This window comes from Chaetodon auriga, chromosome 8 (assembly GCF_051107435.1).
Source record: "Chaetodon auriga isolate fChaAug3 chromosome 8, fChaAug3.hap1, whole genome shotgun sequence".
Classification (NCBI taxonomy): domain Eukaryota; kingdom Metazoa; phylum Chordata; class Actinopteri; order Chaetodontiformes; family Chaetodontidae; genus Chaetodon; species Chaetodon auriga.
In genome coordinates, this window is record NC_135081.1 from 24,757,321 (window position 1) to 24,782,501 (window position 25,181).

The 25,181-nt window shown below is 45.0% G+C and overlaps 1 protein-coding gene across 7 annotated transcripts in view; it reads left to right on the forward strand.

Annotated features, from left to right (window-relative positions):
- cadm4 (cell adhesion molecule 4) overlaps nt 1–25,181 on the forward strand; it is a 147,209-nt gene that overhangs the window by 93,014 nt on the left and 29,014 nt on the right. For 3 of the 7 annotated variants that reach the window (XM_076736830.1, XM_076736828.1, XM_076736832.1), the window contains exons 1-2: nt 15,911–16,193; nt 24,125–24,271. In XM_076736830.1, the coding sequence (XP_076592945.1) occupies nt 16,049–16,193; nt 24,125–24,271 (292 nt within the window). In that variant the 5' untranslated portion in view covers nt 15,911–16,048. Of the gene's footprint in view, nt 1–13,756; nt 16,194–24,124; nt 24,272–25,181 lie in introns of those variants that run through there. The other 4 variants (XM_076736831.1, XM_076736835.1, XM_076736833.1 and 1 more) reach the window with 2 other exon arrangements.

Consider the following 25,181-nt stretch of genomic DNA (forward strand, 5'->3'; position numbering starts at 1 on the left):
ATGAAAGCCAGATAATTGCGTCATGTAGAGGAGATGAAGCACAGGACACAAAGTACGAGAGACATGCAGAGAGAGAGAGAGAGAGAGAGAGAGAGAGAGAGAGAGAGAGAGAGAGAGAGAGAGAGATAGTGTAGCGGATTATGAATAACCAGCAAGAAGCAGAATGTGACAAACTGATAAGAAATGGCATGATGCATGATGACACGAAGAAGGACAGAGGGAGTGAAGGAGGGAGTGGCAGCAGGAGAAAAGGATGGAGTCAAGGAGGGGTAGCAGGATGGAGGTGGGGGGTGCGGGAAGGGGGTGAGTGAGAACAACAGAGGGAGGGAGAGAAAGAGAGAGAGAAAGAGGGGGCAGAGAGGAAAGAGGGCTGGTGAAGCGATGAGGCGAAAAAGCACAGCACACAAGGGAGAGATAGAAATGATGGAAGGACCACAGCTGAGGCACAGGGACAGACGGATAGAGACACAGTGATGGAGGAGGGCAGAGGGAGGGATGGAGAGAGACAAAAAGCAGGAGGTTTTCAGTGTTTCCTGCTGCCTGAAATGATGACATGGTAACATAATAACATAGTGTTTGACAGATGCTTGTAGCCAGAGTCCCTCACACTTTCTGTTAGCATTAGGGGCCCCAGTGGGAATGCAGCCCTTAACCCTTGCTGTGACAGGGTCTTTGTCAGAAAATGAACAGGGCATGTATGTCCCCAACCCAAAAAAGAACTTTATTCAGGAGCAGAAGAAGAAAATAGGTGCAGTGTGGAATGTGAGAGAGAGTCAGGAAGGGTGTAAGACACAGACAGAGAGTGAGGCTGCTGGTACGCCAGAGGATTATCAGGATGATTTACAGCAGATTTGCCCACCCGGACAATTGGATCAAAGGCTTGATCGGGACCAGCGGTCAGCCTAAATTTATCTGCTAGAGTGAAGGATTTTAAGATTCAATTTCAGCTAACCCGGTGAACTTCCAGATTGATCTGAGCTACCCCAATAATGCCAAACATGTCTGATAATTGCAAGCCAACATCTGTACGGTTCCAGACCAAATCCTGTTCTGCACAGGCGTCGCCGAGTCAGTCCGGCAGCAGATCTGACAGTCACCAGCGAGAGCAGAGTTTATCATTGTGTGAGCTGAAGCTGAGCATGCCGAGTCTGATCCTCTGCCTCCATTGTTGTTTTGAGTGGGGTTTCATTGGCTCAAGTGTGTTCTTGTGAGATTAGAGGTCCTAAAGTTAGTGTTACATAAGGATCCAGCAGGGTCATCTCAGTGTTATTGTGAACGGATAATATTGTTGTTTGTTTAAGTTTGTGCCTCTCTTCTTTATATGTCTCCCTGTGGTGTTGTGGCAGAGTTGGAGACAAAATAGTTCATTTTTCCGCCATCAGAAGAAGCCATTTTTGCTGCCAATTTTATTTCGCTTGAAAAACAACTTGCACAGACTTGAAAATTGCCTAAGACAGAAAATCCATCACAGTAAAAAATAAAGCCTTGATTTGGTCTTGTTAGAGTTCTGTTTTATCATTATCTCATTGTGCCAGAGAGTCCCCAGGTTGAGTGCTTTCATATCACTGCGTAACATTGTGCTCCACTTACTGTCAATCACCTGACAGCCACAAGAAGAAATGAAATTCTCTGGCGGGACATAATCCCTCTCAAAGCATGTTGCATTACAAACACTGTCACCATCCAAAATATTGTCATAGCCGTGTCTTGTTATTTGAGGCCTCCTTGTTTGCCAGGATAGCAGCAAGCTTCAAGATGTGACGAGATAAAGTCTGGAAAACAATAACCAAAAAATAAAAAGTCAAGAAAATTGAATTCTCAGCCATGTTTATTTTCCTGGTGAATTTAGAGATTAATGCATAAATATCTGTAACCTGTAAATGACACCAGCATTCATTTTTGAGTGAGTGGCGCCCACAGTCACTGCATTCATCTGATGTAGTATATTTACAAAAACGTTTGGGTTGTAAAGTAAATAGAATGCCTCCTACACACCGAGCGAGGGCGAGAGAGAGGAGCAGAGCTGACGAGAATAAAGTTTGAGTGCGCTGACATCAATAATTGTGTCAAAGGAAACATAAAAACAGTGAAAAGCTTGACAGTGAAAAAGAGAGGGCGGTTTGTGCTGGTGACACTGAGGCCTTATTGACTAACCCTCCACACTTCTCTCACCCCCCCCCCCCCTCCTGATCACAGTAGTTTATCCCAAGAGAGAAGCTCACCTGATTGGCTGCCTTTCAGGGGCAACGTCCAGAGGTGAGCGTGTTTCATGATAGGTGGTTGCTAGGCGATGGATGTTAGTATGGAGAGCTGGGTGTGGGGATTGGACCAGCTGCAGTGGATGATTGTGTGTGTGTGTGTGTGTGTGTGTGTGTGATGCTGTGGGGGGCTGTGTTGGTTCCTTCCAAAATAATTCCATGATTGAACTGCACAATTGCACATGTATCAATTAAATGACGTGTGTGTGTGTGTGTGTGTGTGTGTGTGTGTGTGTGTGTGTGTGTGAGATAGCCTCCTGCAGGCAGAGCAATGTAATAACTATCATTACCAAATCATGGGCTCAAGCTCTCACTTAAGACTTAAAGGACATTAAAGGAGGGCCGCTGTCGAAGCCAATTATAAAATACTGTGCACGTCCATTTGTGTGTGTGTGCATGCACGTGTGTGTGTGTATGATGCATAGTGTGCACTGGCAGATGAATACATATAGAATTTGTATGCACACATTATTTAAGTTATGAAGGTTTTCCTCAGTCCGTGTAATGAAACTGGAACCCCTCCATCTATCTCACACTCACTCACACTCACTCACTCACACACACACACACACACACACACACACACACACACACACACACACACACACCTTGGAATCTATGCATCAGTGTGCAAGCCCCACGTAGAGCCTTATTAGGCCTGTTTGTGACTGCTGCAGCTTAATTTAGTCTCCTGCTGGGGGTGTTATTCTCTTCATTAGAATTATCAACAGGTGTGCCGGGGCCTCACAGATAAAACACTACCTGATAGCAGCGCTGTTGCAAGTGTTGGGGTCTAGTTCTTCTTCTTGCGCTCGGTCTCAAATCCCCAAAGTTCTTTCAAGCTAGTTAACCAACTGTGCTGTTGATCAAACTGAATGAAATGTGAAACCTGGAATTTCTTAAAAGAGGCGAGAGGTATATAAGATTTAGGCCGCTTAATTGCTGCGAGCTACTTCAGCTCATTTGGTGGATCCCTCTGCTGTGGCTTGGCAGACTCTCCGTCCACTCTGAGTCATCCAGGAGTAAATAGAGGAAAGCGTGCGTGTGTGTTTGTGCGTGTTTGTGTGTTTAGTTCGCTGTGCACTGTCTTCTGAGAGGCTCGTGCGCTATCGGCTCGTTAAAGCGGTTTTCAACAAGTATTTGCTTGTTAAAGGCAAACAGCGCCCAATAGCCGGCTGTACAATAAACGAGGGAAAGAAAATCTCTTAGATGAATTGATAAATGTTGTCTTTCACTTGGCACAAGAGGGACGGAGGCTGAACCAGCTTTTAGCCCCGGCTGTGATCCGCTGAGTGCTGCGTGTGATCGACAGCCCGTATAAAAGGTGAGGTGAAGTCGAAACTTGACTGCTTTTCGCATGAATTTTCTTTTTTAACCGTAACTCAAAATAATCAATCACAAGTCCAGTTGGAAAACAATTAGCAGATTAGAGACAAGAGCCTTTGTTAGGGTCTGCCGGTGTGTGTGTGTGTGTGTGTGTGTTTGGCCCTCTCTCCTTATTAAAAGTATGATTAATATATTGTAGATATGTCATCTTAATCACTCCCACACAATGGTGACTGATTTGTGTTTCAGTGGCCGTATGTTCATTGCTCAGTCCAGTGGGAGAGAGCACTAATACTTATTACATTGGTAAAAGCAGTGGTGGCACATTATAAATGAACAACAGAGCCTGAGGGTGGTTCAGACTGGAGGACATGAAGTAGAGAGGAGGAGGAAAGGGCTCATGAATAAAAGCAGCGCCGTGTCAGGGTCACTTGTGGGGAGGCAGCAATAGGAACCTTGAACATGCCAACTGGTTGTTCACTTCGGTCCTGATCTATGTGGGCAGTGCGGTGAGCGTTAGCGAGCGAGGGACAGAGAAAAGGATGTGCTGCATTTGATACCTTTAGCTGTCTGATGTCAGCAAAAGAAACAAACTTTGAACACCAAGAACGCCGCCCCTTCATTCTCCTCGCAGGAGAAGGAAAGGATGAAAATACAGAAATAACAAAGCCCGAGAAAACAACAAGAGCAACAAAGGGATGAAAGAAATCTAATTCAATCAAAAGCCACAAGACAGTTCATGTTCCTGGACTGGAGACAGCAGTGGCAGGACGACAGACGGTGGAAAACGAGCAAAGTGTTGGCTTGAAGAAAACTTGCACGATTACTCATACTTGCTTTCTCTGTTGGTAATCGTTACTTTAACATGTTCACCAAGTATGGCCTCTGCCTCTAAAGCCACATTAGTCGCCACATCATGTGCAAAAATTAGCCAGCAATGATCATCACTTGTCTGATTTTACTTTGATGTCAGACGTTAAATGTGGGTCGTTGCTCAAGCACATTAATCCTAGAACACAGTTTTATAAAAAAACCAATTCAAAGGGCTGTACAGAGTGATAGAAAATAATAAAAATTTAGTAGTAAGATAAGCATAAACATATATAAATTATAAATATAAGGGAGAACAACCTTTGTCACATTATTCTTTTGCATTATTCATTTACGTTTTAGTAATTTCTCGCCCATAAAACCATAAACAAGCTACATAAAACTTAAACAGTAGTATAATAATATGGGTTATTATCATTTTTACAACGCGTTCGCTGTATATACAGATCATACATCAAGGAACTCAGACTTAAAAAGATGTAAAAGCTCTGATCTGCACCCGTTAAGATCAGAGCTTTTACGTGTCAGAAAACGAGGGGAAAAATGTGATATTCAAATTGATATAGAGAGACAACAGCACGCAGAGAGAAAGAGAAATTCAACAGTGGAGGCACAAAGGAGTAAAATGAGGAAGACTGCTGTCAGAGTCACCTTGTAGGAACAGGAAGTGTCCCAGTGAGGGATGTTTGGTACAAGTCAGACTAAAGAGAGGAGGACGGGGCTGGAGAAAGAGACTGATGAAAGAGGAGGAGCGGCTGGAGAAGAGCTCTGACAGATTGTCATTAAGAAAGACAGCTGCCTTTTTCCGTGACTCTTCTAATCTATAATCCACACACACACACACACACATTTTCATTTTTGCTTCTAGGTACTAGAGTCTCATTAGAATTGAGATCTCTGTTTCAAGAGAAACTTCTGCGAAGTGACAATGAAAATGCACAATCTAATTTAATAACATGTTCAGTCAACACACACTCAAAAAAGCAATTATTAAAATTCGTGGAAAATGTGAGAGGACGGGAGATTTTAATTTCACACCGCTTTGCAGTCGGTTTTGTTTACAAGGTGCAGAAACCAGTCATGTTTAGAATTTATGCACAGTGTACTTAATTAGAACAGGATCTGTGAACTGGTACCGTAATTATTGGACGTAAAAAAGACAGTAGAGATGTGAACTACATGGGCAGCTTCGAGAGAAAAGTTCAGCGCCGGATAAATAAAATGCATTGTGCCTTATCTTGTTACCGTTGGATTGTAAGAGCCAACTTGTGATACGAATCAAAAATCTTCACACACGGCAGACAAACATCGGACTGGCTTGGATTTTTTTTTAAGTTTGGTTTAATATGATCCGCTCGTGCCACACTGCATGTCATCACACCGTAAAGTTCATCCTCTGCCAACACGTACTCACTCCCAACTCATTCCATATGGACGCCTCACTTTTGAAGGCACTGCATCAGTGTCTGATAGGCAGCCAGTTCTCACCACCAATGATCAAATCAAAATCAAATGATGTATAAAGAGCAAGAAAAGTCCACATTTGGAGGAAGTTGGATGTTTGGATGGGACAAACGGGACTTTCAACAGGAGATTTTGTGTTTCGTGCCAAAGATAATAACATAAGTAATGTGTGTAAGCAGTGCACTTATTTTAAGCTAAACCATCTTCTTTTCCGAAACCAAACCAAGGAGTTGTTGGTGCCTAAACTGAAGCAGTGAACCGTGTTAACCTTATGGTCATTATCGCTCTCAACAAGCTTTATTTTGAATGTGTAACCAGGAAAAAAGTAAATACAAGGGGAAAAATGTCTGTATGTGATGAGTTGGGACTGAGAATGTGTTGCGTCTCCATGAGCCGTGAAGAAATGCCCTCCACTGTAAAACGTGGGCTCAGACAGGCGGGCACGATTCAACTCAAACTTGCTTGAGGTGGCACAAATTGTGGCAAAGACACAAGACGGGGAGATGACAGAAAGAACTGGAGTTCCTGGTAAACTCTGAGATCAGTCAGAGGCTGTGATGCTAGCGTCTTGCTAGCTTACAGCTATCTCCTCGAATTCCTAAATTCAGTCTAATGAGCCTCCAGATGTCTGAGTCACACAAATCAAGGTTATCTTCATCTGAGCAGTCACTGTTCGGTTTAACTACCAGAGTTGCATCTTTGCAACAAACCTTCATGTTGGGATCCGTGTGCCACAGCACGCAAACAGAAAACACAAACAAGAATTATTGTGCGAAAAAGACTAACTTTTAGATATATTCACTTGATTTGGCTAACTCGGACTGCTGCTCATATTAGCATCACGATAAAAAAGGGATTTCTTCACAGCCAGTGTGGGCAGGAGGGATGACTTTAGCGACCTCTGTGGCTGTACACGTAAGGTGCACCTGAGCAAACCTCCAAACCTCTCCTTTACCACAGATATGTACACATGCATGCATGTCACTGTCTGTGCAGCCATGCAGAGTCGTGCAAACCTCATCACAGACCAAGACAGGCATGAATGACCTAACTAAACACACTCTCTCTTTCTCTCCATAACACAGTGAATAATTGAGCTGACTTACCTACAGTCTATTAACATAGTGTAGCTTTAATATGCAGAGAGAGAAAACAGAGTAGAAAGAAGGACAGAGAGGGAGAGGAAGCACGTGACAGAGAGACAGAGGGAGGGCAGAAAAGAGATGAAAAACATGAAGAGAGAGTGCAATGGGAACCGATGAGAGGGAAAGAATGGGAGGAAGAAAGTGGGAGAGATAGAAGTGGGAGAGTGATAGGGAAGCAGTGGAGCAAATCAAAGTAAAATTAAGTGCATTTACATATTTAGATGAGCGCTTCTAGTCAGCCTGTCTAATTATTTCATCTCCATTTTTCATTTGCACGCTGTTCAATCCAGAAGCAGCAGGCCGTGAGGAAAGTTTCTCTCTCTCCCTCCTCACCATTACTTTATCACATTCACACTTGTCCCTCTCTGACTCTCTATCCCTTGCAGCCGCCTTTCGTTATCCGGGTCATTACCATACACTTTTTGTCCATTCGCACTTGTTCTCCCTATCTCCCTTACGCCCCCTGCTCCTGCTGTCTCTCGCCATGTTTTATGCATACGAGGACACTGCCCCACATGTGTCCAGAAGTGTGTGCGTGCGCGCAAAGGTTCACTGCTAATGCCCTTTCTACCTCCATGTTTTATGCATTGTGTTGTCCTGCTGAAGACAACTATGTGTATGTCAGTGTCCAAGATGTGTGTGTGTGCGCGCGTGTGTGTGCGCGTGTGTGTGCACACCCACTATTAAACCCTTCAAATTAGCATGAACCATGTCAGGAACAGCCAAGCCACGTTAACCTTCTATCACTGATTTTCCCCTTTTCTTTATGCCTTTCTTCACACTCCATAAATCTGTCTTTCTCCTCGCTCTCACAATCTCTCCCTCCCTCCCTCTCTCCTCTCCTCTCCTCTCCTCTCCTCTCCCTCCTTCTCCCTCTCCGCCTCGCTGCTGCTCATCACTTTGTTTGCATCTCCTTTCTCTCTATATTACTTCCCCTTGCTCCTATAAATGTCCCCCTCCTTGTACACCCACACTCATCAGCACAATCTATTAGTGTGTGTGTGTGTGTGTGTGTGTGTGTGTGTGTGTGTGTGTGCAACCACATGCATGTGTTTGATAGCGTATCCTTGCTTTGAGGCCCGTGTGTGTTTCTGTTTATATGAGCCTCGTTGCTTGTATGTGTGTTTAGGCTGAACTGTGTGTGGCAGCCAATGTGTGTATCTTTCCTGCAAATGTTTGTGTGCAGGAGTGTGTCTCTGCATGTGCGGCACGTATATGTGTGTGAGTGTGCGCGCACATGCATGCGAGTGTGTCTGCTGGCATAAAAGGTTGTTATGTGCTTTAGGTGTTAATTGGCTGAGGAGCTTCGTTAATATTCTCCTTGCGAGCCTGCTCGTCAGGAACAGAGCCGGCAAACTGATGAGTGTGTGATTTTCCTCCAGAGAGAAAGAGAGAGTGAGAGAGGGAGAGAGAGAGGGGGAGAAAGAGAGAGGGAGAGGGAGAAAGAGTAACAGGAGTGACTTCAGTGCAAAGACCCTCTGTAAGGTCAGAGTGAGAGAAAAGTATAGCAAGAAAAGGATTGGAAAAAAGACAGAGAGGGCAAGCAGAGAGAGAGACGGATGAGCCGGGAGCATCCGAGAAAGCAACAGAATGAGAAAGACAAAAAAAAGAGAGATGGAGGGAAGGAGGGATGTGATAAAAAGCCATAAAGGGTTCCATTGAGACACTGGGTGAAAGGAAAGATTATATCATACGAGGGAGAAATTATTCCTTTGTTAGGCATTTGTGAATTGGCGGAATGGGGGCAAGGCGGTTGGCAGGATACCCCTTCGGCAAGGTGGCACATAGCTTCTCCATTCTAATCACCCACACTCTATGCCATGACAGCGCGCAGCTAACCTGGTCCAGACCCCGCTTGCAGCTACACATACTCACGGAAATATACAAACCATCCTCCTGCAGAGCGCACGAAAATGAAACATCACACGCCGCGGCCTTTATACGTTAGCATGCACCTTAATAGCAAATCACACACATATGCCTGGAAAGTAAAGAGCAAGATAGTGAACCGGTACATGCATATATGAGCAGAGTGACATCTGTAACACACACACACACACATCAGGGAACAGAGAATTCCACATGTCACACACAAATGTTTGCGGATGCAGCGGGACCACAAAGAGGAGAGAGTGACACATGCGCTGCAGCAGAGAAAACAGTGAGCAGAGAGTGGAAGCCTGTCAGTGGGAGGTATGATGCCACACGGATAATGACTGTTACTCCCAGCAGGTAACTGTGTAGCATGTGGCTCACAGCACACGCAGAAACACTCGTTAGGAAGCTCCGACAGTACGTTCTCTGCTTCGCAGGTAACGCTGTTTGCATTTATCTTACTGAATAAGGGAAGACGGAGCTTAGCGTTCTGTTGCATCCCAATGGGAGGGGGGGGCCTTGCATGGGCATGCATAAAATACACCTGTAATGCCCTCTCATACCTAAACTGTGTATCTTTCTATTAATGCATGTATGAATAGCGCAAAGGGCCAGGAGTGCCTTTAAATGTCATTTCTGGATTAGAGAGCGTCCAGTCTTGTTGGCCTACACACTCTAACACCTTGTACCCTGCAGTTCCCTTTATCTGAGCAAATGAGAAAACCCGCAGCTACCTTGAATCCTGCTCTATCTTTCTTGACTGCTCATGTTTCAGAAGTTTCTGGCATTCCAGGGGCCCCTGTCTTAGACTCCTCAGTCATTCACAATGCGACCATGCCTCCTACAAAAAACATATACTAATTTGCTTAGCAAATTACGTTTTGTAGGGAAAGTAATTGCTGCCGGGATTAAGTTTATTGGCAGGGTTTTTCCAGTCCAGGGAGTCTGACTTTCTTCTATAGCCTGAAGTCACACAGAGGTCAGGATAAGTAGTTTGGCATATAAAGCACATGTTTTTGACACCAGAAATCAGGGTCTGTGTGCTGTCAGGTGGTTAAAATGCTTAATGAAGGTTATGATGCCAACGTCTGTCCGGTGTCGTGTTGCAAGTTCCTTTTGACTTTATTGGATGTTGTATTTTAGGATGTCAGTCATCACATATGGTAAGAATGTAAATCTGATCCTCTGCTTGGATAGACAGAATCTTATTTGTACCAACTTGGGAAGTTTCCAGGCATCTTTTTGTGTGAGCAATTTGCAGGAGTCTCTCTTTAGAGTGTTTGACTCCAGAGTCTTAAAGCTTTTGTCTGCATTGGCAGTAAAGGGAAAGATTCCCCCAAATTTGTTGTGGAGACAAATTGCAAATCTGGCTCACATTCACGTATGGCCCAAAGACAGAAACTTCTCTTGTTGTCTTCAAGATGAAAGCATGTATATATGAGAAATGTCCTGGGTCCTGTGTTTGTTAAATAACTGCTCTATTTGATTAATTGAATTCAACACGGTGAATTAAACAAAGGAAGAGCATTTCTGCTGAAGTAGTAAGCTTCCACTGGCTTATTCAACTACAGTAGCAACAGCCATCAATAGCATTCTCCATCTTCAGTTCTGGCAGACTGTCACTTGAGTGTTTTGTTCTAAAATGCATGCTCAGTTCTTTGCCAGGCTCGAAAAGAATAAGCTAAAATTGTCCCCGATAATGCACGGTTGATGCATGGTAAATGCATAATGGGATGAGACTAATAATAGGATTTCTACAATGGCTACCACAGTGCCTTTATGTCTTTCATTCCACCCTGTAAAACTAGTGAAAAGACAGTGCCAAGTCTGTTGTCTGCCAGAAAGTGAGTTTAATCTCCTGGTTTACTGTAGAAACACAGAGAAAGGTGAGGCAAAATGGGGGTGTATGAAAAAACACACAGCCTGCTCATGCACTCACATCCAAACCAATATCTGTTTCGCATTCTTGTTAGCTTGTCATGATGTGAGCCATATTGACTTTTACTTATTTGCCAGGCTCCACTGTCAACAGACTGCGAAAAATAAAGAAAATCAAAGCTTTGTAATCCTAAGTTGTGTGAAGAAAGACGGGCGGTGTCGCTCGAAATGTACCCAAATGATCGGGCCGTATTGATCCCTTTGCCCGGGAGCGTGAGGTGAGCAGGAAGTAGCCTGAGCCGTGCCTCCAGAAAATGCAGTCACTGATAGTGTCCATAGATCGAGGAGCTGTGACTTTTCTAATTAGAGAGTTCAGAGCAAACCCAGTTGGATTAGCTAGTGCATGGCTCTAGGCTACCTATTAACACCAAGTCAGCCAGACAAACAAGAAATCAGAAAGACAAAGGAGAAGGAGAGCAGAGGGCCATGAAGGGGATGAATATAACCTGGTGAATGCACTCAGACCTGGCTCAAAACAGTTGCTTTTTATAAGAAAAGGGGCCTTTAATTTGGTATTCCCGCTTTTCTCCTTGTAAAAGATAGTGTATAAGGAATGAAGCACATTGGTTTGCAGTATCTCAGGCAGTAGTTGCACGGTATTGTGTATTTTGTTTACACTGGAGAGACTCCCAGAAGAGATTACTCAATCAGGACAGTTCAGATAATACTTTCCTGTGAGTGATTAAACTTTCTAGTAGTCTGGGACTTTGTGGCAGCTCCATAAAACAAACTTCATAAAAAAAAATGAAAACTTGAAAATGCTTTTTGAATGCATTCAGAATATACACAATCTATATTCATGAATATCTATATGTATGAGTTCACATGTCTAGATTAATAACCGCACTAATACTTGGTGGTTCGCTTATGCTACAACACCCTTGGGGAGATGCTCACTTGATTTATTTTTACCTTTCAGGAACACATGCCCTCCCTCACACTTTGCCAGCTAATAAACCCTAAAGTTTCACGCCTACACAGACACACATGCTTGTACCCGACACAACACGCTCGCACACACACACATATGCACACACGCACATACATTCTCCCATCCCACTTGCTTGCACAACCTCAAGGGAGACATAAGAAATAAATTCGACACTTCCGCTTACCCAAGAAGCGCCTTAAGGACAAAGAGAAATTTAATCTTGGATAAGCCTCCCGATAGAATCTCTGCATTAGCCCTCTGCTGCTGGTTCACAGCTATCCCATCAACCCTTACCTCCCACACCTTGGCCCGGTTCCCTCGCATCTCTCCTCTACACTGCTTGTTTTTTTTTTTTTTGGTTTCATCTCCTCTCCTCCTTCGACTCTCTCCGAATGTCCCACCACTTCTTTTCATGTTCCTTTTCTCTCTTTTGTCCTTTGTCTTGACTCTTTTCCTCACCTTGCCACTACTCTTGCCCCGGTTTTCGTCCCTCCACCCTTCTGACGCTACCTTGTCTCTCACCTCATGACTCCACCGCCTCTTTCCATTCTTCCCACCAGCCTCCATCTCTCCATCTATTCCCAGTCATGGTACGCACTGTATATATCTATATTTCTGTTCCTCTCCCTTGTCGGAGCACTTTAATACCATTGGTATTAAATGCTGGCACGACCTCCTCGGCATACTTAAGCAGGCAGGGATCCTTGTAAGGCTGTTTGAGTGCTTAATATTTTCAGCACGCCGCTGACTTAAGCCCCTTAAGTGCTTTGGCAACACTTATTCCACGGTGGCACCAATGAAGCCCATTAAAAATTTGATTTGGATGAGAGAGAGAAGAGAGGGAGGGAAAAAAGAGGAGGAGGGGGGATAGGGGACACAATTTGCCATTACCTCCCTTCCTTCCGCACACACTGCGACAAAAACAAATACCCCCATCAGGGGGTTGCCCACACAGGGACTTTGTAGACACACACAGACACACACACACACGCGCACACACGTGCACAAACTCGGCAGTAGGGCAATGTTTGCAATGTGTTCTCCTTTTTGTCTGTAATTATGTCCTTTGTGCTCTATAAAACACTTCGTGATGACCCTATTTTCTTAAAAGCACTTGATAAATAAATTTGACTTTATTTGACTTGATAATAGGGAACAGCATGATTCAAATTGAATGCGTAAAGATGTTTGTAAATACAGCACGTGGAAGATTAGAACTAATAGTTTATGATCAGTTGATTAAGAACGAGTAGAGGTGGTATTATAATAACAAAACTGTGTTGCCTTCCGCGCTTTACAGGACAATGAAAGTCACAGACGCAGAGTCTAGTGTAGTTAACTCCCACCATTGGCTTTGTATTGCCAGTTTTATTGCCAATAGCAGTAATGATGGTACATGTGGCAATGAGCTTGAACAAAGGAACTGCATTATGCACGATGTGTTAATGCAAAATATACAGACAGGTTGGACTCGCTGTTAGCAGTGATTTCTGTCATACCTTTTTATTGAGCCAGGTTCACATCAGCATAACTCATAACAGAGTCATGTTCCTTTCTGCTTCATCCACATCCGCCACAAATGCCACACACAAGCCATGTACACAGTTCTCGTCAGCAGACAGCCGTGCGCATCCCAGCCGCCATAAAAACGGTCATTTAACATAAAGAGGCACTATGATGCCTCTGTGTCTGCCTGCATGGCTAAATTAATGGGTAGTAGATAGTGAAAGGGCCAAACAGACAGCCAAATGTACACTCTGCTTCAGTCAACACTGGACAACCAAGCACATTCAGACACACACGACGCCACTGTTCGTTGACCTGAAAGACGACCATTGTCACTGCTTCCATCCACACACACTCATCTCTAACCTTCACAAAATACTATGCAAAATATGCAGACACTGATCCCACACTGACACACACACATTCTGTGCAAGGGGAGGGTGACTAGGGTTATATAAACAAGTGGAAGACAGAAAACGGATAGACAGATGCATGTGATCACCAACGATGCTACATTGGGATTATAGCAGTTTTCATAGATCAACAGGAAGGAAGTGAAGCGAAAGGAGGACGAACGTGTGGGAACTAACTAGCTGCTTTTGGACTGACTGCAGGATTGAAGGAGAGAGAGAGAGGGCAGAACGGATAAACTAAACACAATTTGAGGAGGACAGTTTGAACAAGTGAATAGACTTTGTTTCCGTCTGTCTGCTGCCAGGGCCCAGACCTGCCAGACCTGAGTCGCTGGTGCACACCAACACAGAGTAATTTTCTCAGCGCCAGCCAGTTGACCGGTGAAGTCAGCGCCGTAGGGAAGATTGGTGATGATCCGCTTTCGGCTTTGCCAGAAGTGTCAGGGCCGTCGGCGTTAGAGCTCATTGTGTTTGCAGTGCCACAGAGAGCGAGAGAGCGCGGGCAGTGTGTAGTAATCTAAGGATGACACCCGCACTTTACTCCATCAGATAGTGCTCAGTGAGGTGTGTGGTGCTGCTCGTCACGCTTTGTCTCTGCACTGCAAACACACACACGCGCATTAAACACACATACTGGCACATACAAACACTTGAGCGCCGCACACTCTCAGAGACCAACGACGCATCAGGTCCTGACAATCAGCGGAACTCTGTCCGGGCCTTAAACACAGCAGGCTTTCAGATTAGTGTGTATGAGTGAGTGTGCATCTGCTGTGCACCCAGGCACTGACTGCACCCAGTGGAGCATGTTGGAAAGGAAGAGTTAGCCAGGTCGATGCTGTGCGATTATACTGTCTGATAGCCTGTGATTATTCGGAGGAGACTAAAATTACCATGTTAAAATCACTGTCCATTTACGCTACAGTGTGTACATGATAGCGTATCAAAAGAGTTCCAGCATTCAAGCGAATAATGGTGGATACCTTGTGAGAATAATGTGCAAGTCTCTGGGGTAAAATAGCAGACCAAAAAAGCGCAATTTCCGAATCTAAAGCATCAGGCTGCAGTTTGCTCATCCTCTAGCAAGGTGGTTATTCTATAAGGGGCAAGCACTTCCACTCTCTGTCTTTATAGAGCGGCACTCAAGCTCAATGGATTTTATTTAACCTTAGCTATCTCCAGATGAGTTGCAAGATAGTGTCTCCATCTCCCCAGAGGCCTGGTCGGTTCGGTTATAGCTCAAAGGAACATTGACTTCTGCCTGCCGATTTGTCGGGTGAGAAGTGCAGAAAACCTTGTTTGACTCATTAAAATACAATCTGTTCGAGAATGAGCATTGCTGCCCTAGATTTCACTGTCCTCGAGGGCATGGCAATGTAGGTAGCTCTATTTCAAAAGTAAGCATTCAGTCAACATCAGTGGAGATAAACTTGACTTGCTTTGGAAGACAGTTTCTCAGACTGCATCTGAATGAAATATAGTATTATTGATGTTTTCTGTTCCTCGGAGCAGTGTGCTTTGACCTGCAGGAGACAAGCAGTCTTTTGTTGTGCTTAATTGTGTGGCTGATTGTTAGAGCGCCTGGTGCTCAGAGCTGAGTTTGACACTGCAGTGTGCAATTGGCGAGGTGCTAATTAAGTTGTCCCTTGTTTGGTTAATTGCAAACCTGCCATTACTGAATGTGCTTGCTGGTAAAGAACACAGGATTGCAGGTCTGCTTTGGCCACTTTTGGTATTGGTTTTTCTGGTTTATTGATCTGAGAGTCTTGGGCTTTGGTCTCCGGAGGCTCGGAGCACCATGGTAGAAAATAGCTAGCTGAGCAGTGTTTGCTTTGTTGCCTTTTTGCTTACATGGGACAGAGATCCTGTACTGCTTTTGTAGCAGCAAAGCTTCTGCACTGTATGGATTTAGACAATGCATGTTGTAAGTTCTCTCTAAGCAGCACAAGGTACTAAAGTCAACAGTGGAACTTTTTGTTGTCCTAAGCTCATCTCTGTGTGCATTGTGATATAGTGTCTAAATCACTAGCTCTGTTGGCGCCCTGAGCTCTAGCCAAACTTCTGTATATTGCGTGCAAGCCCCTAGCTACAATTCAATTCAATGTGAGTTAGCAGCTAAAGCAGTTGTTTCTTTGCATGAGTTGTGATGCAGTGTAGCACATAAGAGTCCTTTCTGTAAGTGCTGTCCTCAAACAACAGCTTCTGTCTGATTCCACTGAAGTAAAGCTGGGCAGTTAGTGCGTGCACGTGCCTGCAGCATTGCAGTTGAGAACAAATCAGTGTGTGTGTGTGTGCGTGTGTGTGCACACTAGTTTGTGTGTAGCAGTGCAGGCAGGGTCACAGAGGAGCCATTGATCAAACATGCACATCCACACACACACACACACACATACAGCTTCTCAATACACAATGAGGCCTGTCCGGAGCTCTGTCCTCTGCCGCCTCCTCCCTGCCCCCTTCTCTCTAGCCCTGCGCAGCCTGGTCCTGGTCCTGCTCTGCATCAGTCGTAAGTCATGCACGCATGAACACTCAGATGTACACGCACACACACACAAACACACACACAGATTAAATGAGACGTGAAGTATCGATTCTAGAGGGAAACTCAGGTGTCATTACACACCAAATCGGTCAGGGAAACAAGCACATAATGTTCACATGTACACACATTTCATATTATAGTTCGGAAGTGGCAATTTAGTATAAATACAAGCACCTTTCTTTTCGTTCTTTTAATTTACTGTAAGCTCCCCTGCAGATCTACCTCTAAATGATGTGATGGCTGTGTTATACAAAAACAGAACACAGTTGTGAATAAGGTACTAATTGGTGTAAATTGATACAGAATGAGATCCAGTGCGGTGCCCAGTTCATGGCCAAGGGAGGAATAGCTCACGATGGGATCCTGAAATGAGAGCTCCAGATGAATTGTTCAAAATGCTGGTAATTAAGTTAGAATTGGTAATTAAGATTAAGACTAGAGAGAATATGGAGACAGGAGCATATGCTCAGGAGGTGAAAGCAAGGGGGAATGAGAGGCAAGGCAGAGAAAGAGATGGGCGGATGGGCCAAAAGACTTAAAAGGAAAGAGTCACAAATGAAAATGGAGAAAAAAGAGAGATATAAGAGAGGCTGAAGCCTTTCTCTCAGCTTTCCTCCAAAGAACCTAATAAAAGAAAGTTGGACCCCAGAGTGGGAGAGATATGGTGAGCCAAATGGAGAGGTTGTCGAAAAGAAAGAGAACAGAGGGGAAAAAAGTGCAGTGCAAGAAACCAATAGATATTGTGAGAGAGACAGACTCACACAAGCAGAAGAAGGACCTGGTCGGATAGAAAGTAGTACTGTATGTGAGAGAGGGAGGGAGCAGCAGAGGCAGAAAGGGAGAAATAGCGAGACAGAGATGGAGAACAAGGCAGTCTGTGTGAATGTGCAAGAAAGACAGAGATGCAGGGGAGGGGTACAAAGATAAAACAAGAAACAAGGCCTCAAAAAAGAGCCGCATGAGGTCGAGATTCAAAGCCGAGAGTCATGAGATTGATTGAACACGAGGCGAAGATGGCGATAACACTAGTATATGAAGTGGAATGGGATCAGTGGCTGAGTTGCTAGGTGCTATTAATACCTCCTGTCATTATTATTATGCATTTAATACAGAGAGATGTTCTTTCCCTGCTGCTCATTGGTAAACAAGTGCTGTGCCGCTGTGCACAGCACCTTCTCCTGTGTGCCAGCCAAAATCTCAAATCAGTGCCTCTTTTTTTTTTTTTTTTTGGCATATTAGATCAACAGAAGGACATTGTTTTTTGTGGTATGTTGAGGGGGAAGCTGGGTGGGGGTGACAATAGGGGAGTGAGGGATACAGAGAAAGGAAGAGTGTGCGTCTTGGCAGTCTGCGTGGTTATGTAATTCATGCCAGTAGGGCAGTTTTGTGTTGGGCCTTGAATGTGCACACACATATATTCTCTCGTACACTATTTCACACAAGCACGCACGCACACACTTGCTTTTAAATGCATGCACACGCCTGTACGTTTCCTCTCGACCACATACACACTCATCAGCCTCTCACACACGCAGATACACACCAAAGGGAAGGCAGCCATGTGGTGGATTTTGAAGGGGTGTTAAGACCAGTGCTTTTGGCTGTGGTGAATCTCCAGTGTGGTAGCCGTCGCGTAATAGCCCTGTAAATTTCCTTTAAGCCGCTGTTGGGTTGTGTGTGCGTGTGTGTGTGGCGGCCATTGTCGCGGGGTTGTTGGGGCTGTGACAGACCCGGGCCATAAAATGCTGCACAGCAGATAGAGCTAACCAGCTTTAACTGTCAGTGAAGAGGGGAGAAAGGAAAGGGAGAGGAGGATGGCGGTTTGTGAAGGGTAAGAAGAGGTGAATGAAAGAGCTGAAAGAGTAATGGGATGGGTGGACAAGAGGAGAGGAGAGCGCTCAGGGAGATGCAGTGCAGCGGGAGAGGGGAGAAGAGGGGATGGGGCAAGAGAGGGAAGAGGTGATTGAAATACACCAAAGGGCTGGAGAGACATAAAGATCCGAAGGTCAAAACGAGAGATGCGGGAGCCGGGAGAGGAGGTAAAAAGAAAAGATGGGTGGAGGTGATGAGAGGACGAAGACAACAGATTTCAGCGGTGAGGCTGGAGGCGGTGTGACGGGGGAGCAATGTCAGAGTGTTAAAAACAGGATGTGGAATATATAAATAAGTGAAAGTAAATGTTTCTAATGAGAGGTCAAGAGTGAAGAGACACAATTTTATGCTGATTTTGCTGATTAGCAGTGCAGTGCTCACAGTACACCATGGGTGATGGAGAGTGGGATAAGAGAGGGTCTGAAGTTCCTGCCAAAGAGAGAGAGATTAAGAAAGACAGTCAGAGAGAGAGAGAGAGTGGGGAAAAAGAGGGATGGAAATTGAAGAAAGTGCTGAGCTATACGACTGGCAATTAAAAGGAGCGAAAGTGGAGAAGAGGGGAGGAAAAACTGAGAAATTCAGTCTCCTGCTCCACTCATTTGTTTTGTCCTCTTGTCCCATTCCCTCCTCTCACTTTTTTCCTGTCTTTCCTTTGCTCCCTCTCTTCCGCTCTCCCCGCACGCTATAAAAACAGTGCGATTATGCCGCAGACTTGAGCTGCAGAACAAATCACATTTAGCGAAGGAGAGTGTGGAGATGGAACCAGCAGAGAGGCAGGAAAAGATTCCCACTGAGTCACAAAAAGAGAAAGAACGAGGGAGAGAGAGATTGCGAGGGGAATGAAAGCCTATTGCAGCTTGGAAGGAAACTATTGCAGTTGGTGGTGGGGGGTGCACGGAGAAAGAAAAAGAAGGGAGAGAAGAGCGGGAGAGAGAAAGAAAGAGTTTCAACCATTCTCCTGAGGCCTAGGAGAGAAGGAGAGGAGAGGGGATCTTTAGGACAGCGCTGATGAGGAAGATGAATGATGAACGATGCAATAAAAGATAAGGGAGAAGGAGGATGAAGACAGGAAGAAAGTAAAAGGGACCGGTGGAGGGAGGGGGAATCAGGGATTAGATCAGGCAGAAGATGGGGTGGAGAGGGATGGAGAGACTGCGGGTTTAAATAAAAGGAGAAAGAGGGAGATGGTGAGAATTAGATTAGACATGAAGCCATGCAGCAGGAGTGGAGAATTATGAATTGCGGACTAAGAGGGAGTGGGGGGGTCGCTCAAAATGTAAAATAAGGCTGAGGGGAGGAGAGGGAAGAAAAGGAGGACAGGAGAAAGCGACAGAATGAAGGTAATGAGAGAGACGAGAGCGAGATTTGTAAAGGATTATGTATTATTTATAGAGGGAGCATCTCTTTTTTTCTTTGCGCTGGATTTGATTGGCAGAGTTCTGGCTCCCAGAGAGAGATGGAGTGATAATTTTAGACTGGGAAGAGAAAGAGAGGGGGTGGAGAGGGAGTTGGGGAGAGTTGTGGGTCTGCAGAGGGAGGTATGGAGGAGAAGAACCTCAAAGTCAGCTATTTCATAAAGTCAGTATACTGCAAAACTCTGTGATTAACCTGGAGCAAGTGTGCATGCACGCAGATATACGCACATGCGGGCTCGCACACATAAACATTGCAAAACTTCATTTGCATACACGCTGTGGAAACCGGCTCGCCTCGCTGACTCGGGGGATAGCTGGAAAAATGTACATCCAGATGGGAAGAGATGGAGAAGTTGCCAACGGACGACCCCATAAGAGTGGAAGCTATGAGCTGCTGTTATTGTTTTAATTAAAGCAGTAATAACATAAGGGGTTGTGCATTGTAGTCTCCTGTATCGATTCCCTTGTAACTGCGTGGCCGGCATGCAAAGAAAACACAAGCTCTTGGCCCACTTCCAATCGAAAGATAATGAGAGATAATGAATAGGGAGACAGTGACTGCCCTGCTTCAAGGATACATGGGGGCTTGTTTGGGGCAAACGGAGACAGCTCATCTCTTATGTGGCTTGTCTTTTTTGTCCTGTCTTTTCCTCCCTTCACTCTCAGAGACACACACGGAGAGAGAGAGAGGAATAGGGGGAGAGTGAAATCGAGGGAGGGAGGCGCAGCAAGGCGGTAATTCAGCCGGCTAACCCTGCACCAGTGAGGCAGTTTCTAGAATTTACCGTGACCAAGGGTGAGCCAGCAGTCCACCTGGCTGCCTCCCAAATCCCCCTCTTTTAACTCTCCACACCTCCCTTCATCCTCCTCCCCTCTGTCCCTCTATCCCCTGCCTCCCTCTGCTTATAACTCAACCCCATTGCGGGACCATTAGGACGGGCCCCAGAACAGCCTTGTCTTATGAATTTGCACGCCTATTATTTATTTATTTGTTTATGTATTTTGAAATGATGGCCCTTCTCGGATCTCTATTGCCGTAGTAAATAAAGGCTCCTTTTTTTTTCCGGGGCCGTGACAGCGGGGGCAGAGCCATTTCATATGATGAGAAGCACCAATTCACCGCTATGAAATGCTGCCCCCGCTTGGTTGGAGACAGAAGTGATTGTTTTTGTTCCCCCTCCTGTTTTATTTATCCGTTGATCATAGCTGTCAGTGTACTACCATGATATCGATTGCTCTCAGCATTTTCTCTTAATATGATTTGACGCTCGTGCATGGAGTATTTTATTATGGGCAGAGATTTTAACTGGAGGCCAGATTAATACCACTGTCACAGATGTTGATTCGCTGCCCCTCCTTCTCGTTCCCTCTCTGTACTGTACTATGCTGCTGATCAGAGGCACATGCTCATGGCCTTGCTGTGAAGCCTATAAAAACCTACAGTCAAACTAAAAGTGCCATACCCAGCTGCGTTATGAGCGGGAGTGGGAGAATATGCGTCATCTCTCGTATATTTTGTCCGGCCCCTGCCAGCTGCATTATTATACCCAAACCATCGCTTCCTAACTCCCTGCGATCATTTCCTGGTTAGAGCCCTCACTCCCCCGCCGTCTCTCCATCCCTCTGTTCTCTTTGCCCAGATTGATCATGCACCAGCAGCCAGCAGGTGTTTCTGGGTGGCATCTCTCAGCAGGCGCCGGCGGATGCCAGCCATTCCGCTCGCAACAGCGGTTCACGATGTTTTTTTAAATTTTATTTTTCTTTGTAGCTTTTCTTTGCGCTCTACTGCTACGCCAGTGCAGCTAATTTCCTTTGAAGGGGTGACAGCTGTCGGGAGAAACGGGCGTACAAATGGACAGCTAATTACTTTTTCTGGCCTCCTCTCAGTGGCAAACTTTTGACCGCGTTCTTTGTATGTATGTAGTCGCTCTTCCACTTGAAGCCCTCTTTCTCTGTTGGTTCTGATGGGTCACTAATCACATACAGATGCTGCACTGACTTTGTCACCATGCACAGTGGCACTACTACAATTAACACTGTTTAAAACAATGGTGGCCTAGCCCGGGTTGCCTTGGTGATGAGTAATAACAGCCATTAGAAAAATAATTGGGATGGCGGTGGCAGGCCCTGATGCCCCCCGATATGAATCACAATATTGATGCAGAGAATGGGAGCAATAATGACTACAATTAGTGGTAATTGTCAAGACTTTTTTCTCTGTTCCACAGAGTATTAGGGTCCCCTTTGTCTTTATCCCCTCTTGGTTTCTTTCCGTCTTCATTCAATATCCACTGTGTCTCTCTGTTTCCCTTGATGTGATGAATATGTAGTCTTTGAGTATTTCATTAAAAGAGATTAAAATCGAGGGGAGAATTAAATTTGGATGAAGTTGGCAGGATCTGGTGATGTCAAAGTAGCTTAATTGCAATATGCCACCCTCTGCATATGCACACGCAATGCACATGCCCACCTATTGTGCACACACACACACACACACACACCCACGCTGAAACTTGGGACACACTTGATTGCAGATAGAGACATTTATTTTGGCCCAGAGCAGTCAAGTCAGCAACTCCTGCTATGGCAGCCACCATCTGTTTGTCTCACAACATTTCCTGCCTTCTGAAGGTGTTTCACAGAGCTCAGAGACGCTGCTAGACCCAGCAGTGAAATATATATATAGTCCCGCCATCTTTATCGGCACACCTTATTGCCTGCTTCATCATCATGCTTCAATATTGATGTCGCTCTTTCTCTAAATCCTCCCCACGGCCAGCACTTTGCCAGGGAGAGAGGGAATGCAAATGGGGATGCAAATTGGTAAATACTAGTTTGGGGAGGCCAGCAAGCTGGTACTCTCTTCAAGGCAATCACATTCCACTCCTAGCTGCAGCCTTATGGCTAATTGCGCATAAATCATTTGAATTCAAACGGCAGAGCTCGGTGTCCATTGTGCTCAGCGGGAGGTGTGACTCAGCCGAGCCGTGTCAACAGCCTGACCCACAAACACGAGGGGGCTCCAATCAGAGCATAATCAACCTCCTCATTACTGACTCTTGGGCTGTCAGTAACATCAAAGAGGCTCCCCGCTGTTTCTCAGCCCCCTTGTCTAAAAATATTGGGTTTAGGGGCCAGACAAGTTTGTTTGGAAGATAATGTGTGCAAGTTTCTGTGAGTGTGCTTGTCAGCCAGCAGGCATGCATATATCTGTGTGTGTACGTACACACCCTCATTTGTGACTTGCAGGAGCACATGCATACACATAAATGCACATACAGGTGTTTGTCTGCATGGGCATATTCATCTGCAACAGCCAAAGGTGGTTCGTGATCCCTCCTAGCACTCTCCAGATTCCTGTAATAAGAACCATTACATCGGGATAATGGAGTATAATCAATTGGTTTAGCTTGCACCTGGATGAGAAATGGCAGAAAGAATGTATTACTGTGAGTGCATTGGAGGCTGCCACCGTGGTCTCGCTGCTCTGCACTTTGGCCAGCTTTCACAGTGAGTCGATCACAGACTGCAGTTTAAACTATTATTAAAGCCCCCCTCCAGTCAAAAATGTGTTTTTCTTCCCGTCCTACCGTTGAGTGTTTGAGCTTCGCTGTGGAGAATGATGCACGTGCAGAGTTGGACACTAGAAGGCTGTTTTTACATTCGTCACTGAAATGCTAATGTATGCTAATTGAAAATCTGATCTTAAGAGGTGGCTCTACGTGCATGATCTGTGACATCACAAACAGTTTGGAAGCCGATCTTGGTGTGACGTGGAAACTTGAAACCTCCAGTGTGCAAACACTGAGTGGACTTTACAGTGAAGCAGGAGGCGTCTTGTGTCCAGCGGTTAAACTTGTGAAAAATATTTGCATAATGATATCTGTTTAAGAAAAGGAGAAGGACTAGATGCCGGTTGAAGGCTTTTAATGAAGTGCTTATACTTTTCTGCAAAACACATGTTAGACACACATCAAACAGCTTTTCTGTGTGTCTTAACACATGTGGAGGGGATCTTTAATAAACACAGGTGGTGGCAGGGCCTCAGTCTCGCCAGTGATCTGTTGTGCCTGCATACGTGGCCGTGGTTGTGTTAACGTGTGTCCGTTCATGTGTGCGTCAGCGCTGGTGACAGCCACTTTGAGATTTAATAAGGCATTATATATTCAAATGTGTGTGTTGATGCATTCTGTTAGACTAGCGAGAGGCAATAGGGCTGTTTGTATGTGTGTTTGTGTACATAAAAAGATGAATGGCAGTAATTATAATCATCCCTATTATAATCATAAGAACACATTGTTCCTAAGGACCCTCTTTTACTTGTTGAGTTCTTCAGTGTCTCGCTCTCAACGTCTTTATCGCTGCCGCTCTGTCTCCTCTTTTCTCTTCCTCCTCCTCTCTGTTTCTCTCTTGTCGTGTCCATACGATGAATAGCAAGTAAATGAAGGATGCTTTAAGTGCCTTATTTTGAAAGGTTCTATCTCAAGTCAGGTGCAAATTGAACGTCTCTTCTCTTCTGCATCTGTTCCTGCTATTTGTCCCTCTTCTTCTCCGTCTGTCTCCCACCCTCTGTGTCATTTTATTAACATCCATCTCTCTCTCTTTCAGCCCATTGTCAGGCGGTGCAGGCGGAGAATGTGACAGTCTTGGAGGGAGGTACGGCCCAGATCTCCTGCCGCCTGCAGAACTACGATGGATCAATCGTGGTCATCCAGAATCCCCGCCGGCAGACCCTCTTCTTCAATGGCACACGAGGTGTGTATGCACGTGCACGCTCGTCTCTGCAGACAAACTTAATCTGTCTGCGTCTATGCGTTTGCCCTCGGTGACATTTGAAACCAGCCTTTTAAGCACATTAGCAATGACTCACCAACACTTGCACTTTACATTTTTCTTATTGCAACTGTCCTCACTTTGCCTTTGAAGCGATTCCACATTAAAAAGTCAGATAACCCCAGAGTTAATTTAAGAGATGGTGTTACTCTCGGCTCTAACAGTGTGACTTAGCTGTTTTAAAAGCATAGTTTGAAGTTCCCTGCATAATTCGCTGTTAACCCCTATGATGAGATTAGGCTACGGCTCCTCATTAGAGCATGGCCTTGGCAATCACATGTTTTTTTTAAAGACAGCTTTATGGCATATTAGCATTGTAACTAATACTATAACAAAGGCAGATCTCATTGAGGGCCTCGGGGTAGTCAAACACTACAAGTTTTTTCCGAACTAATTAAGGGCAAAAGCTGCCACCTTAGCCAGATTTTGTGCAAGTGCTGCTAGGAACCCTCTGAGCAAAAGAACAATGATCAAGGATATTAAACATAGACTTTGAAATTTGTGTGGGGCAGCTTAATTGAAGCAAAATTTTGCATTATGTTTTGTGGTGTAGCAATCATTATTTATGCCCTACATAATCTATGTGATAAACTTTGTAAGAGGTTATCTTGGGTTTAAGGCTATGATGTAGAACTGTAGTTTGTATTAGTGCTAGTTTGAATATATTCAATTAGTTTGGCTCGCAAGAGGTTAACAACCTAAATGAATGCTTTGGTTGAGGTTAAGGAACAACAGACATCTGCATGCATGTGCAGGGTGGTGAGCTCACATTGCTCACACGTGCTAGTATGCTGTTCTCTTGGGCAGCAGTTTTTCCACAAAATCACATCAA